The 14,354-nt window shown below is 46.3% G+C and overlaps 1 protein-coding gene across 1 annotated transcript in view; it reads right to left on the bottom strand.

The window, feature by feature from the left end:
• Positions 1-5,065, bottom strand: part of LOC121869201 (tumor protein p53-inducible protein 11-like) — a 59,895-nt gene extending 54,830 nt beyond the window's left edge. The window contains exon 1 of the mRNA XM_042370438.1: positions 4,515-5,065. Coding sequence (XP_042226372.1) covers positions 4,515-4,543 — 29 coding nt within the window. The 5' untranslated portion in view covers positions 4,544-5,065. The remainder of the gene's footprint in view (positions 1-4,514) is intronic.
• Positions 5,066-14,354: the final 9,289 nt, after the last annotated feature.

Raw genomic sequence — 14,354 nt, 5'->3', positions numbered from 1 at the left:
CACCTGCCCCCCCCGTTACCTCCTCACCTGCCCCCAGTTACCCCCCTCACCTACCCCTCCCCATTACCTCCTCACCTGCCCCTCCCCTTACCCCTCCACCTACCCCTCCCCCCTCTTCCTCCATCCCTCACTAGTATCGACACAATAAACCCACACTGTACCTGGTTTTTACAGTGGACCATTAAGGGCGAGCCACAACCAAACACGCTGATTACAGGGTATCGAACCCACGTACCTGCAGCTTACTAGTCACAAGTAAAGTACCTCTAACCCTAAGCCCTAGTTATCAATACACGACAATGATGTAAATAATATAGGAATTGATGATTTAGTGTTGTCTAGGGTGGTATAGCATTCTACTGGCACCCTATTGGTACTCTTTATAATGGTAAGGTCAATGCAGAAATTATTTACCATGTAGTTGTTGTCGTTATCCATTTTAAGTGGTCACACACACACACACACACACACACACACACGTAAGAACGGTTTATCATCTACTTGAGAAAATATCTAACCTTACCTATTCATGAATGATTTATAGTTCCTGTGACGTAATACTGTAAGGTATACCTGTGGTGATGGAAACCTTTAATAGATCATCACTAAGGGGTTAGGTTGGGTTAGGTTAGGTTATGGATTGGTTGGGTTAGGTTAGGTTATGGATTGGTTAGGTTAGGTTAGGTTTGGTTAGGTTAGGTTTGGTTAGGTTTGGTTAGGGACTGTAATGGAACTTTCTGACTGACTGATTCTCCATGCTATTATAAATGGTGTTTCTATATGGCCGCTGTCACCTAACCTAACCTACATCCCTGAATCTATATGCCTCTCACTCAATTAGTCCAATCAACTTTTCATACACACGTAACTAAATCTTTCAGCTCGAGTCACAACATCTTCACTACCTATCTATCCTATCAAGATCTGTCCATTTATATATAACTCCTATAATTAAATCCTACTAACTTTCATTCAGCTTTAAACCTTTTCTCTATTCATTTGGGTTTAATTTCTTCAAACTGAAAATGAATACTGAAGTAGTTTGGGTAAAGTGGGTTTTTTTTATTTAACTTTGATACTATATTTGGAAGTTGAGTTTATAGGTTTAGGTTTAAGGTTAGGTTAGGTTAGGTGAGGTGAGGTGAGGTGAGGTGAGGTGAGGTGAGGTGAGGTTAGGTGAGGTGAGGTGAGGTTAGGTTAGGTTAGGTTAGGTTAATTCTTACATTTCATAGACCAAGAGAAAGAGCACAGTACTTCTTAACTAACATGGCATCTTGACCTGCACAGTGTTTAGCCAGTCTTTTCTCCAAGGTCAGCATATTTAATGACGTGATCAGCAGCCCAGGTAAGCTAATGTCTCAACCAGGTGTGAATACGTGTCTGCAGCAGCTTCATAACCTAACCTAACCAAAATCTAACCTAACCTAAGCTAACCTCCTTACACCACTTTCCCCATCCCCTACCATCCCTCCCTCCTTCTCTTCATCTATCCTTCCCTTCTCTCTTCCCATTCTCTTCTATCCCTCTCCTCTCCCCAGACCCAATATATAAACAGTGAAGTTCTCTTTTGTCTCCACTAGCAAGAAAGTGACGTCACCTCCGGAGTCCTTATTAGCCAGCAAGACGAGATAAACGAGGAAGAGGAGGAGGGGGAAGAGGAGGAGGGGGAAGAGGAGGAGGGGGAAGAGGAGGGGGAGGAGGGGGAGGAGGAAGGGAATAGATGGGGGAGGATGATGACAGCATTACAAAGATCTCACCTGTACAATAACACACACACACACACACTTGGTTAGACAGGAACGACGTGTTAACAGTCATCAGTAGTTTACTTTAATTACTAGATCACTCACCTACACTAAGCCATTGTACCTCTATAGAGTTACGAAACTTAATGCTGTCTTGAGTCTGTGATCAATTTCGTAAAACTTGATGACACTAAATCTAATGTTATTCGATTTCTTACTAAAGAGTTTATGGTCCAGGCTAAAGATCTTCCTGTGGATAAGGAACTAGTTGTTGGGGATGTAAAATCTTTGAGAATCTTGTATTATCATCACCAGTGTCCATGAAACGTTTGTATTCCTCCCATGAAAGAGGCAGACACTTGGTTGGCCCTTCATGGTGTAGATGCTGGACAGAACGACCATCATTCACTTTTTACTCACTATATGGTAAGTGGTGTCGATGCATGCTGGTACACCAAGGAAGAGCTTGGGGTTATTCCGGTATATAAAGTAAGGCAGTCTATTCTCCCCGGTACTTATTGACAACTGGGTGTAACACTACTGATCCATTTAGTGGTCATGGAAAGACGTCAGCCTGGGAAACTTGTGTCTTCCATTTGGTGATAATTCTGAGAACTCAACAATCCATGTATTCCAACTTAATCCATGTAATCCATCTTAATCCATGTAATCCATCTTAATCCATGTAATCCATCTTAATCCATGTAATCCATCTTAATCCATGTAATCCATCTTAATCCAAGTAATCCATCTTTCTCTGACAGTGAAGAAGAGGAATCAGGTGATGAACGACAGACATGAAGGATTGTTCTCATGATAAAAAACTTGCCCACACGCCTCTGATGCTGTTTTATACTTGGTAAAGAAACTGAGCTATCGTAGGGCGGTGAGGACGTATTGGTAGTGACTCTCTGTACATAGGCCGTCCCTCACACCCCCACACCGTTCCTTACACCCCTACACCGTCCCTCACACCACTACACCGTCCCTCACACCCCTACACCGTCCCTCACACCCCCACACCGTCCCTCACACCCCCCACACCGTCCCTCACACCCCCACACCGTGTTCGACTCATCAAACACTCACTCGAGGACCAGCATCACCTACAGACACTCACTCTCAAGATCTCACTCAAACTATAATAAAAAAGGACGAAAAATAGAAGCCCCTTAATGAAGACAATCTCACACAATTAGAATTTGAGAAAGTTCATTAAACAACATTTAGATGTGCTTAAAGGACAGACAATCTCTGCCAATCAAAACTCAGAAACTCCATTACACTAAATTGGATAGGTCGAGGCCCATCCCACAACGCCGCTGTGTGTTCATCCCAACATCAATCGAGTCAAGTTTGATGAGAATCTGGGAAACCAAGAGTCGCTCAAAGATGATGTCTCCCCAGGGCCCCATAGGAGGGAGAGACGGAGGGAGAGACGGACGGAGAGAGGGAGGGACGGACGGAGAGAGGGAGGGACGGACGGAGAGAGGAGGGGACGGACGGAGAGAGGGAGGGACGGACGGAGAGGGGGAGGGACGGACGGAGAGAGGGAGGGACGGACGGAGAGAGGGAGGGACGGACTTATATATTATATGTGTGTAACAAGCGCCGTGAAAACCCCCTGGAAATTTGATAAACGAGAGGAGTTTCCGAGAAGGCTGGACACTAGGAAGGACGGACAGACAGACGAACATATATTACAAATTACAAATAAACCTGAAAGAGAAAACTTTTTTTTTTTCACCAAACATCAAATTACAAGACTGAATTTCACCCTCGATCTGAGACTAATGGTGATAATGGTGATAGCTCAGTAGCGACGTATTTATATCACCTTTAAATACACCATTACACAGTACCCCGTCAACACTTGGCTCTACATAACACCATTTAAATCCTGTTGTTACCCAGATTTGGTTTTTTTCAGTTCAATACTTAACAGATTTCAAGAGCATATTACAGACCAGTTACCAGTACTCAACAGATTTCAGGGACATGTTACAGACCAGTTACCAGTACTCAACAGATTTCAAGAGCATATTACAGACCAGTTACAGCAGCACTCAGCCAAGTTTTCATTCCTTACAGTATATTAAACGTCGGTGTATAAGATAAACTTTATATCATCTGAAATTTAGGCATCCACACAGAGATAGTGAGGTGAGAGATAGTGAGGTGAGAGAGATAGTGAGAGGTGAGAGAGATAGTGGGAGGTGAGAGAGATAGTGAGAGGCGTGAGGAGATAGTGAGAGGTGAGAGAGATAGTGAGAGGCGTGAGAGAGAGATAGTGAGGTGAGAGAGATAGTGAGAGATAGTGAGGAGGCGTGAGAGATAGTGAGAGAGATGGTGAAAGAGATGGTGGGGTGAGAGAGAAGAGATAGTGAAGAGATAGTGAGAGGCGTGAGAGAGAGATAGTGAGAGAGATAGTGAGGCGTGAGAGAAGTAGTGAGAGGTGTGAGTGGAAAGTGTGTGTAAGCGACCCAAGGGAAGGAAGCGGGGACGGAGGGGGGGCGACTCAAGTGCGTCTCCACAAGGGTCAGGAGAAGCAACTAACTCAAACCTCAATACCCGCCAGGTAGTGACTCACCTAGTGACTATATTACCCAGGTAGTGACTCACTCCCTGGGGCGTCTCAACCAAATAACTTGTTAAGTGAAGAGTATATTAACTTTCAAATTATTTACTTATACTTAAAAATACTAACACACACACACACACACACACACACACACACACACACAGTAAGAGGAAGACAGCCACACTCACCACACAGCGCCACCATCCTGCTGTTCCATATCTTCCTGAAGGAGGTTTGGGAAGTCCTGCGGTAGTCCTTCAGCAGAGGCGTCAAGGAGGTCCTATGAAGGTGGACAGGAGGCAGGCGAAGTGGGGGGGGCAACAACTGTCACCTGTGTTACCTGGTTGGTCTCACTCAGGTATTTACTCTTGTTTAATTTACTTATCCTTATCCATCACAAAACAGTAAATCAATATGGACAAGTCTCTGGGGTTTTATTTTTTCCCAAGTGGATTAAAGTGGATTAATCCTCTTCTTGAAAGGAATTAAATACGTTTCAATAATTTTCTTCTTATAACCTCTAAATCATGTACAGGTATGAACTAATAATCACTCTTAATTTTTTAACATTATCAAATTAATTAACCTGGATTTTTTTTTCTGTTTATTTATGTTCAGGTAATATTTTCTGTCATCAATAATATCTTTTATTTTAACTATGACATTGCCTTATGAGTAAAGTCTGGGTCACATCATAATTAACATTACCTACGTTACACATACACCTGGAAGTTAAATACCAGTGTTAAATACAGGTAATTGAGGAGATATAGTCCCCTTTAGCTACGCCACGATACCCTATACCACACCACAATACCCTATACCACGCCACGATACCCCATATCACGCCACAATACCCCATACCACGGCACAATACCCTATACCACGGCACAATACCCTACCACGGCACAATACCTATACACGGCACAATACCCATATCACACCACATATTACCTATATCACGGCACAATACCCCATACCCCCTGTACCCATACCACGCCACAATACCTATACCACGCCACAATACCCCATACCACGCCACAATACCCCATACCACGCCACAATACCCATACCGCCACAATACCCCCTCCGCCACAATACCCCATACCACCACATACCCTATACCACGCCACAATACCCCATACCACGCCACAATACCCCATACCACGCCACAATACATACCGCCACAATACCCCATACCGCCACAATACCTATACCACGCCACAATACCCCATACCACGCCACAATATACCGCCACAATACCCCATACCACCACAATACCCTATACCACGCACAATACCCATACCACGCCACAATACCCATACCACGCCACAATACCCTATACCACGCCACAATACCCATACCACGCCACAATACCCATACCACGCCACAATACCCATACCACGCCACAATACCCTATACCACGCCACAATACCCCATACCACGCCACAATACCCTACAGCACAATACCTATACCACGCCACAATACCCTATACCACGCCACAATACCCCATACCACGCCCATACACACTACCCTATACCACGCCACAATACCTATACCACGCCATACCCCATACCGCCACATACCCCCATACAATGCCCCATACCCGCCACAATACCCCATACCGCCACAATACCCCATACCGCCACAATACCCCATACCACGCCACAATACATACACGCCACAATACCCCATACCGCCACAATACCCCATACCACGCCACAATACCCATACCACGCCACAATACCCATACCACTACAATACCCCATACCACGCCACAATACCCCATACCACGCCACAATGCCCTACCACGCCACAATACCCCATACCACGCCACAATACCCCATACCACGCCACAATACCCATACCACGCCACAATACCCATACCATACAATACCCCATACACCACAATACCCATACCACGCCACAATACTATACCACGCCACAATACCCACCACGCCACAATACCCCATACCACGCCACAATACCCATCCACATACAATACCCCATACCACGCCACAATACCCCATACCAACCACAATACCCATACCACGCCACCATACCCCTCCTATACCACGCCACAATACCCATACCACGCCACAATACCCATACGCCACAATACCCCATACCACGCCACAATACCCTACCACGCCACAATACCCCATACCACACACAATACCCCATACCCGCCACAATACCTATACCACACAATACCCCATACCACCCACAATACCTATACCACGCCACAATACCCCGCCACCCCCACATACCCTCAATACCCCGCCTATACAATCCATACCACGCCACAATACATACCACGCCACAATACCCCATACCACTCCTTACCTATATCGCCACAATACCCCTATATCGCAACAATACCCTACCACGCCACAATACCCCCACGCCACAATACATACCACGCCATCCCATATCACCCCCCCATACCACGCCACAATACCCCATACCACCACAATACCCCATACCACGCCACAATACCTATACCACGCCACAATATTACCCCATACCACGCCACAATACCCCATACCACGCCACACACTCCTATACCACGCCCATACCCTATACCACACCACACACACAATACCCTATACCACGCCACAATACCCAATATCACGCCACAATACCCCATACCACGCCACAATACCCCATCTCCAGCTATGACTCGCTTCGCCTGGCGTGCGAAAAATACGGTAGGAACATTGTCCCGTTCACCAGCCGAGCGTATGGGACGTAGCGAGTGTACAGCCCAACTGAACGCTGCCCACCCTCCGTGAGCTAAGGGACCACAGGAGGAAGCGGCCAGAACTGTCCTTGGCACCCAGGCTTGAATTCTCTGGCCGTCAACACCTGGGTCATTACGGCCATGGCACCTACAGGATAATGTGTCGTGGGGTGGTTCTTATCGGAGCCTATTAACTCCTCACAAGGTAGTTTACAGGACCGGTTCCTTTATAGAATACTATCAGAGCCATGTATGACTCCCATTATTATTTATTACTGGATATTTTCAGGTTTCTGGGCGCCATGTTCTTTAAATAAACAGTTTATTATTATTATTATTATTATTATTATTATTATTATTATTATGTGTCACTCCCGATGTTCTTTCCATCCATTGCCACTTCTCTCTCTTTCCTCTCTCATCCATATCCTCTTCCCCCTCCCATCGCTATTCTTCTCCCTCTCCACTTATCCTCTTCTTCCTTATATATTCCTCCCTCCTCCACATCCTTCCCTTTTCTCATTTCTCCTCTTCCCTCTGACACTCCATTCCATTCCTCTACATTTTTCTTCTTCCTTTCTTCCTAACTCCTCACGCAAATTCCCCCAGGGTATTATTGACTTTTCTCCTCCTCCTCGCCCTCTCTCATCACCCTCGATCCCCCCACCAACCAAAGGAACTTGTGTAAATATGGAGATGACGGTCCCAGGGGTGTGGTGGTGGGGTGTGAGGGTCCAAGGGTGTGTGGTGGTGGTGGTGAAGGGTCTCAAAGTGTGTGGTGGTGGAGGGCCAAGTGTGTGGTGGTAGCGGTGGAGGGTCTCAGTGGTGTGGTGGTAGTGGTGGAGGGTCTAAGTGGGTGTGGTGGTGGTGGAGGGTCCCAGGGTGTGTGGTGGTGGTGGTGGTGGAGGGTCCCAGGTGGTGGTGGTGGTGGTGGAGGGTCTCAGGGTGTGGTGGTGGTGGTGAAGGGTCCCAGGGTGTGTGGTGGTAGCGGTGGAGGGTTCAAGTGGGTGGTGGTAGCGGTGGAGGGTCTCAAGTGGGTGGTGGTGGTGGTGGGTGGGAGGTCCCAGGGTGTGTGGTGGTGGTGGTGAGGTCCAGGTGTGTGTGGTGGTGGTGGAGGTCCCAGGGTGTGTGTGGTGTGTGGTGGGAGGGTCCCAGGTGTGTGGTGGTAGTGGTGGGAGGGTCCCAGGGTGTGTGGTGGTGTGGGGTGGAGGGTCCCAGGGTGTGGTAGGTGAGGGTCCAGGGGTGTGGGGTGGTGGGGTGGTGGAGGTCCCAGGGGTGTGTGGTGGTGGTGGTGGTGGGGTCCCAGGGTGTGTGGGTGGTGGTGGTGGAGGTCCCAGGGTGTGGTAGGTGGAGGGTTCCAGGTGTGGTGGTAGTGGTGGAGGTCCCAGGGTGTGGTGGTAGTGGTGGAGGGTCCCAGGGTGTGTAGGAGGGAATACAACAGGCCCAGGAGAGAACAATGGGGAGATCTCTAACACGCTGCATGAGTCCTAGACACGGGTGAGAGGAGGACCTGACAGTGTGAGGGCAATGTGTAGGGGAGGGTGGCTGGCCTGAGGGCTCAACACACACACACACACACACAGAGGGAGGGTAGGGGAGGGAGGGAGAGAGGGGGGGTGGAGGGGTGGAGGGAAGAAGAGAGGACGGCTGGAGAGAGAATGGATGAATGGAAGGATGGAGGGAAGGAGCGAGGATGGAGGGACTACCTGGCTCACCTCCTCTGACTAGTGGATAGACAATATACCTAACCTAACCTAACCTGCCCTAATGCTCAATTTTTACTTATTGACTCAGTACATACAACAGGGAGAGGAGGAAGCGTTTAAGGAAACCTGTATGATGATGATGATGATAATGATGATGATGATGATGATGATGATGATGATGATCTTGATGATGGCCAAGAAGTGTACACACATGATATATTAAATGATGATTACCCCCCACACGCCGCCTCGTTATACAAGAATCGATTAAACACTTCATTAGTCTAAGTGGCGAAAAAAATATGTTTGTTTTCTCTTTATATGTATGTATGTGTGTGTGTGTGTGTGTGTGTGTGTGTGTGTGTGTGTGTGTGTGTGTGTGTGTGTGTGTGTGTGTTTCACCTGGAGGAGGGAAGGCAGGTGTGGTGATGAGATGACAGGTATTAATCTGCCATGTGTATATAATTGATGATGCACACACACACACACACACACACACACACACAACATGGCCATCCCGTGAGTGAGCTGAGTTACTATGACAACCACATGAGTTCCTCCACAACAAACACTGGACAATACAGGTCATAAAAATGCTACCAAACAACAACCAACCGCCCGAACCGCTAATGAGCTGATAGTGTAGAAGCGTTAGGTTAGGACCACACCTGCCGCTTAAGTCTTACACTGTGTTCATGAAGTGTAAATAAACAAGCAACTTCACCAGTTTTCTTCTTTCTTGTTATTTTTATCATAGTTTATACTAGAACTTGCGTCTATACAACTGACTTATTCCCCAATTATGTAACTGTATATTTTCAGGCTCCCGGTTGCCATGCTCTTTCAATAAACCGTTAATTATTATTATTATTATTACACACATACTTTCTTGTACACACGTGTGATATAGCTAAAGTCTGTTCACTCAGCGCTGGACGGGAGTGTGTGGCCAGAAGCTTCCCTTTGTCAACCCAGTATTTTGCATTTGTTTTATTGGATCGTTTTAATAAATACAAAGACAATAAATAAGTCATTCTATAAAACGAATTTATTTTTTATGGTCAATACCGTGAACTTTAGGAGCCTTGTGTCATGTCCACCCTCAAGGCTATATCAGGTTCAGCTGTGGGCAACTCATTTACCAAACAATTTGACTTATCAGGTAACTTTAGGTAATTTATTCAAGTTTTTAGCTGGCGTGTCTTTACCAGACTCGCGTGTTTCGAGCCAGCGTGTGTAAAGGAATACACCGCCGGTACACCAACCACACGAGCCTGTGTTAACCCCCGTCTAACACACAGTAATACTTATATAAATGTGGGTTACATACATAAGGTTTATATAGTTACATCACCCACCGTAACTTTCCTATGAGACGTGAGTCGTCATGTGACTAATCACACCTACGCTTCGTCCTTCATCCATGCTCACAGCTCAAAGTTAATTACGGTGATATTCTAGTAACTGTGGAATAGTTTATTTTCTTAATAAATGGAGAAAAGACAATTTGCGGCTGAAAACTTAACCCATAAACATTTATGAATGTTGCTTCCACTTCACCTCTAATTAGTGATTCCACAGGTAACCGGAAACTGCAACATAAAGGTGGCAGCGGCTCTTCTTGGTGCTGGGGTGCTTCTGCTCGCTGGGGGAGAAGGATTGCTGACTTGTTATTCTTAGTAGTTGAAAACAGTTATGAGAACATCTTGAAGACAGTTGCAAAGACGTTCAGGATGTGGTAATGCTGCGTTGTAATGCTGCAGTGTTGCCACGTATAAAGTGATCAAATGTATTAAATCACTTATAATAATATAGTAAGAAATTTGTACGTCGAACTGGGACGTCAAACAAGTGTTCCACCCAATGTGTAATGTCTCTCACTAAGGCAGATATCCAAGTGCAGCAACGGAGAATGTCAAACTTTAACCACAATCGTCAGCTTTTGTATAAAACACTGATTTCTGTACACAGCTTCGTAGAGCCGCTGCCACCTTATGTTGCAGTTTCCGGTTACCCGTGGAATCACTAATTAGAGGTGAAGTGGAAGTAACATTCATAAATGAAGCAGTGAAGGAAACAGGCTTACCAACCCAACTCTCGAAGACCTCGCACGGGTGGAGAAGGGGGGGAGGGGTGCCACTACCGCCTGAAGGAATGACTCTTATTTACGGATTCTTCGTGGGAGGGATAAGAGTTGTTTGCGACTACAGGTGAAGGATGCTAATAGAGGACTCAGGTCAAATGGGCCCTAGCAAACCTTAACCAACCATTAGAAATAGGGCCCATAAAGACAGAGGCCCATTAGAACAAGAGCCTCCTTGACCTATCACCTTGGTATCGTCAGTGTCAAGAGAAGAACAACCAATATTCCTTGCGATGAGCCCCGCGCCTCCACCCAGAGTAAACACCAACCTACACACACTCTCCTGCTATACAACATCGCCACTAAGAGAGAACGTTCGCCTGGTGAAGGACTCATTAACCTGTTACCGCGGGGTTGAGGGTATAATCAGGCGCCACTGATTGCTCTTGCTGGCGTTGTTTTTATGGTGAGGCGAAAAGGACTTAGCCACTTTGATCAAGAAACTGATGCGTAACCTAATATGAAATACTATTGAAGTTTATAAGAAATACATCAACAAATTCAGTTCAAGAGTTCCAGTGAATAACCGAATCACCCTTGAGTCACAGTCATTGCTACAGTTACAGTTAGCAGTTACAGTCACCACTACTAAATCACTCCTTTGGCTATACAGTTATCAGTAGTCACCAGTTAACCAGATTTAGACACCCAGTTAATCCCAGTTACCCAAATCTAGACATTTAATTAATTCCAGTTACCTAAATCTAAGACTCCCAGTTAGAACCCATTAAGGACTCTAGGAGCCTCATATTAGACTCCCAGCACCAAGTTTCACCCATAAAAGTCTGAAAGTTACAATTGTGAGTCTTTAAGTGAGAGAAAGTAAGGCTATTGTCCTAAACTTTGTCGCTGTGGTCTGAGAGATACTAAACCCCCTCATTATTATTCGTTACTAACACACACACACACACACACACACACACACACACACATCAGCGAGAGAGAGAGAAAAGCTGGAAGAAACTGTGGGCGGTTTTGTGTGTGTGTGTGTGTGTGTGTGTGTGTGTGTGTGTGTGTGTGTGTGTGTGTATGTGTGTGTGTGTGTGTGTGTGTGTGTGTGACAGTATATTCCCTCTGACACAAGACCCTATCAAACTCCTTCCTTCCTGTCTGTCTGTCTGTCTGTCTGTCTGTCTGTCTGTCTGTCTCTAGTTTTTGGCTACTCCTCACACTGTCCTTCCTTGATCTCTCTAACTTAACCTATTCCTTCCCCTTCCCTCCCTTCCCAACTCCCCCTTTCCATCTTCTAAGGTCTTCCCTCCCTCCCCTTCCGTCCTTTCCTATCACGGTCACTTGACAGCTTCCGTCTCAGGAGTGGTGTAGGCGGCTGTCTCTCCCTCTCCCTCTCTATTTCGTCACCTCCTCTTGTCTTCTTTATTCTTTTCTTTCTTATTCCTATCTTCGTCATTCCTGTCTCTCTTCTTTTGTTATTCTTTTCCTTGCCGTTTATTCCCTCCTCTCGTGTTTATTTTCATCTCTTTTGCTTATTTTCTGCGGTTGAAAAACGGGAAGGAAATAGCTATCAGTGTGTCTGTCTGTCTGTCTGTCTGTCTGTCTGTTTATATACGGTAGTTTCCTTTTCTCATTATCAGTTCGTGTATCTGTTTATCGGGCTGTGTGACTGTCAACTTGTTGTTCTGTTTGCCTGTCAGTCTGTCTAGTTGTGTGTGTTGCTCTCTCTCTCTCTCTCTCTCTCTCTCTCTCTCTCTCTCTCTCTCTCTCTCTTTTCCACCACTGACTCGACACCGTGTCCCCCTGTCCTTCTCTGTCGACACATGAGAAAGGTCAAGACATTCTGAGGTCAGTTTTGGGATCTTAATCTAAAGGTCAAGAGAAGCCAGACTGTATATCATCAAGGTTCTATTTAACGAAACTTTATATCAAACAAACCATTAAAACACAAACTCCGGGTTAGGTTAGGTTAGGTTAGGTTAGGTTAGGTTAGGTTAGGTTAACGTCGTCATATTTCTGTTGACAGGGGATGATCATCTAGTAGACGGGCAATAGTAGGTCTTCATCCCCTGTCTGTTGTATAGAATAACTGGGTATAAAGCAGCAGACAGGAGGAAGGAGACAGAAGGAAGTTGACCTTCTGCAGATATCGTGTAGGGTGACAGTGGCCGCGACACATCCCTCACACACCACCTTCAGGGACCATCCACCTCCCCCCACACAGGGACCCTCCAACTCCCCTCATAAACCCTCCACCTCCCCTCACGACACTCAAGGAGCAGCCTAATAGACACCTCTACCCTTCACCACCTCTTCCCATTACCACTTTCGACGCTCCAGCCCTCCACTTACGACCCTCCACTACCTCCATTCACAACCCCTTAAAACACCCTTGGAAGTCCTGTCACTGTCGCTGTGGTCGAAAAAGAAAAAAATAGTGAAACGACCCGAACAATACAGTGAACCTAACCTAACCTAACCTAACCTAACCTAACCTAACCACACAGTAACCCTTCAACACGAGACGGTCTCTTATTTCAGCCCTAGAAAAAACCAGTTGATACCGTGGCTTAAGTCTGGAGGTGTGTCAGCTTACCACACGATCCAACATCATCTCCTGCCCCCCCCCCTCCTCCTCCTCCTCCTGCTGCTGCTCCCCCTACTGCTGCTGCTCATCCTCCTGCTGCTGCTCCTCCTCCTGCTGCTCCTGCTCTTCCTCACCAACAACAAAAAGACGCCAGATGTCCACCGGGATGACCTACAGTTTGGCTCTGGTGAGGGCGGGCGAGGCAGCTGGACTGTGGCGAGACAGCTGGAGTGTGGCGAGGCAGCTGGACTGTGGCGAGGCAGCTGGGGTGTGGTGAGGCAGCTAGGGTGTGGTGAGGCAGCTGGGGTGTGGTGAGGCAGCTGGGGTGTGGTGACAGGAGCATCACTGCCTCGCTATAGGGCATTAAGAGTCGACTTGTCCCCGCCCACACGACTGTCATGAATACGTGTGTGTGTGTGTGTGTGTGTGTGTGTGTGTGTGTGTGTGTGTGTGTGTGTGTGTGTTTGTTTTGCAGTTGTTGGTGATCATAAGCAAACTGTTCCCTTAGTGTCAATGTATATCTATAAAACCCCATCAAACTGAACCAAAGATTAAGACAGACAGACAGACAGACAGACAGACACTTTGTTCTCATTTTCACCGTCTGTTCAAGAAAGAGACGATACCATTTAAACTGTTGTGGTTAGCTTACGAAAAATTACTATGTTATTATTGTCCATCGAGAGATGTACCAGGTAAGGCGGCAGTAGTTCAAACAAACAGGTAAGGGACAGATGGCAATTAGTACAGGTAAGTACATCACATAACTATAATTACCTGGCGTGACACTACCTCAATTCACTGTACTTGGGTGACCTGCTTAATATAAACTCGTAAATCAATATCCTCAAAGAACCAAATAAATAAATATAAGATTAAATGGAGCAGGAAACTTA

This window comes from Homarus americanus, unplaced genomic scaffold, assembly GCF_018991925.1.
Source record: "Homarus americanus isolate GMGI-L3 unplaced genomic scaffold, GMGI_Hamer_2.0 scaffold32091, whole genome shotgun sequence".
Lineage (NCBI taxonomy): Eukaryota > Metazoa > Arthropoda > Malacostraca > Decapoda > Nephropidae > Homarus > Homarus americanus.
The sequence above is the reverse complement of the archived record's forward strand: the minus strand, read 5'-3'. Positions and strand labels throughout refer to the sequence as shown.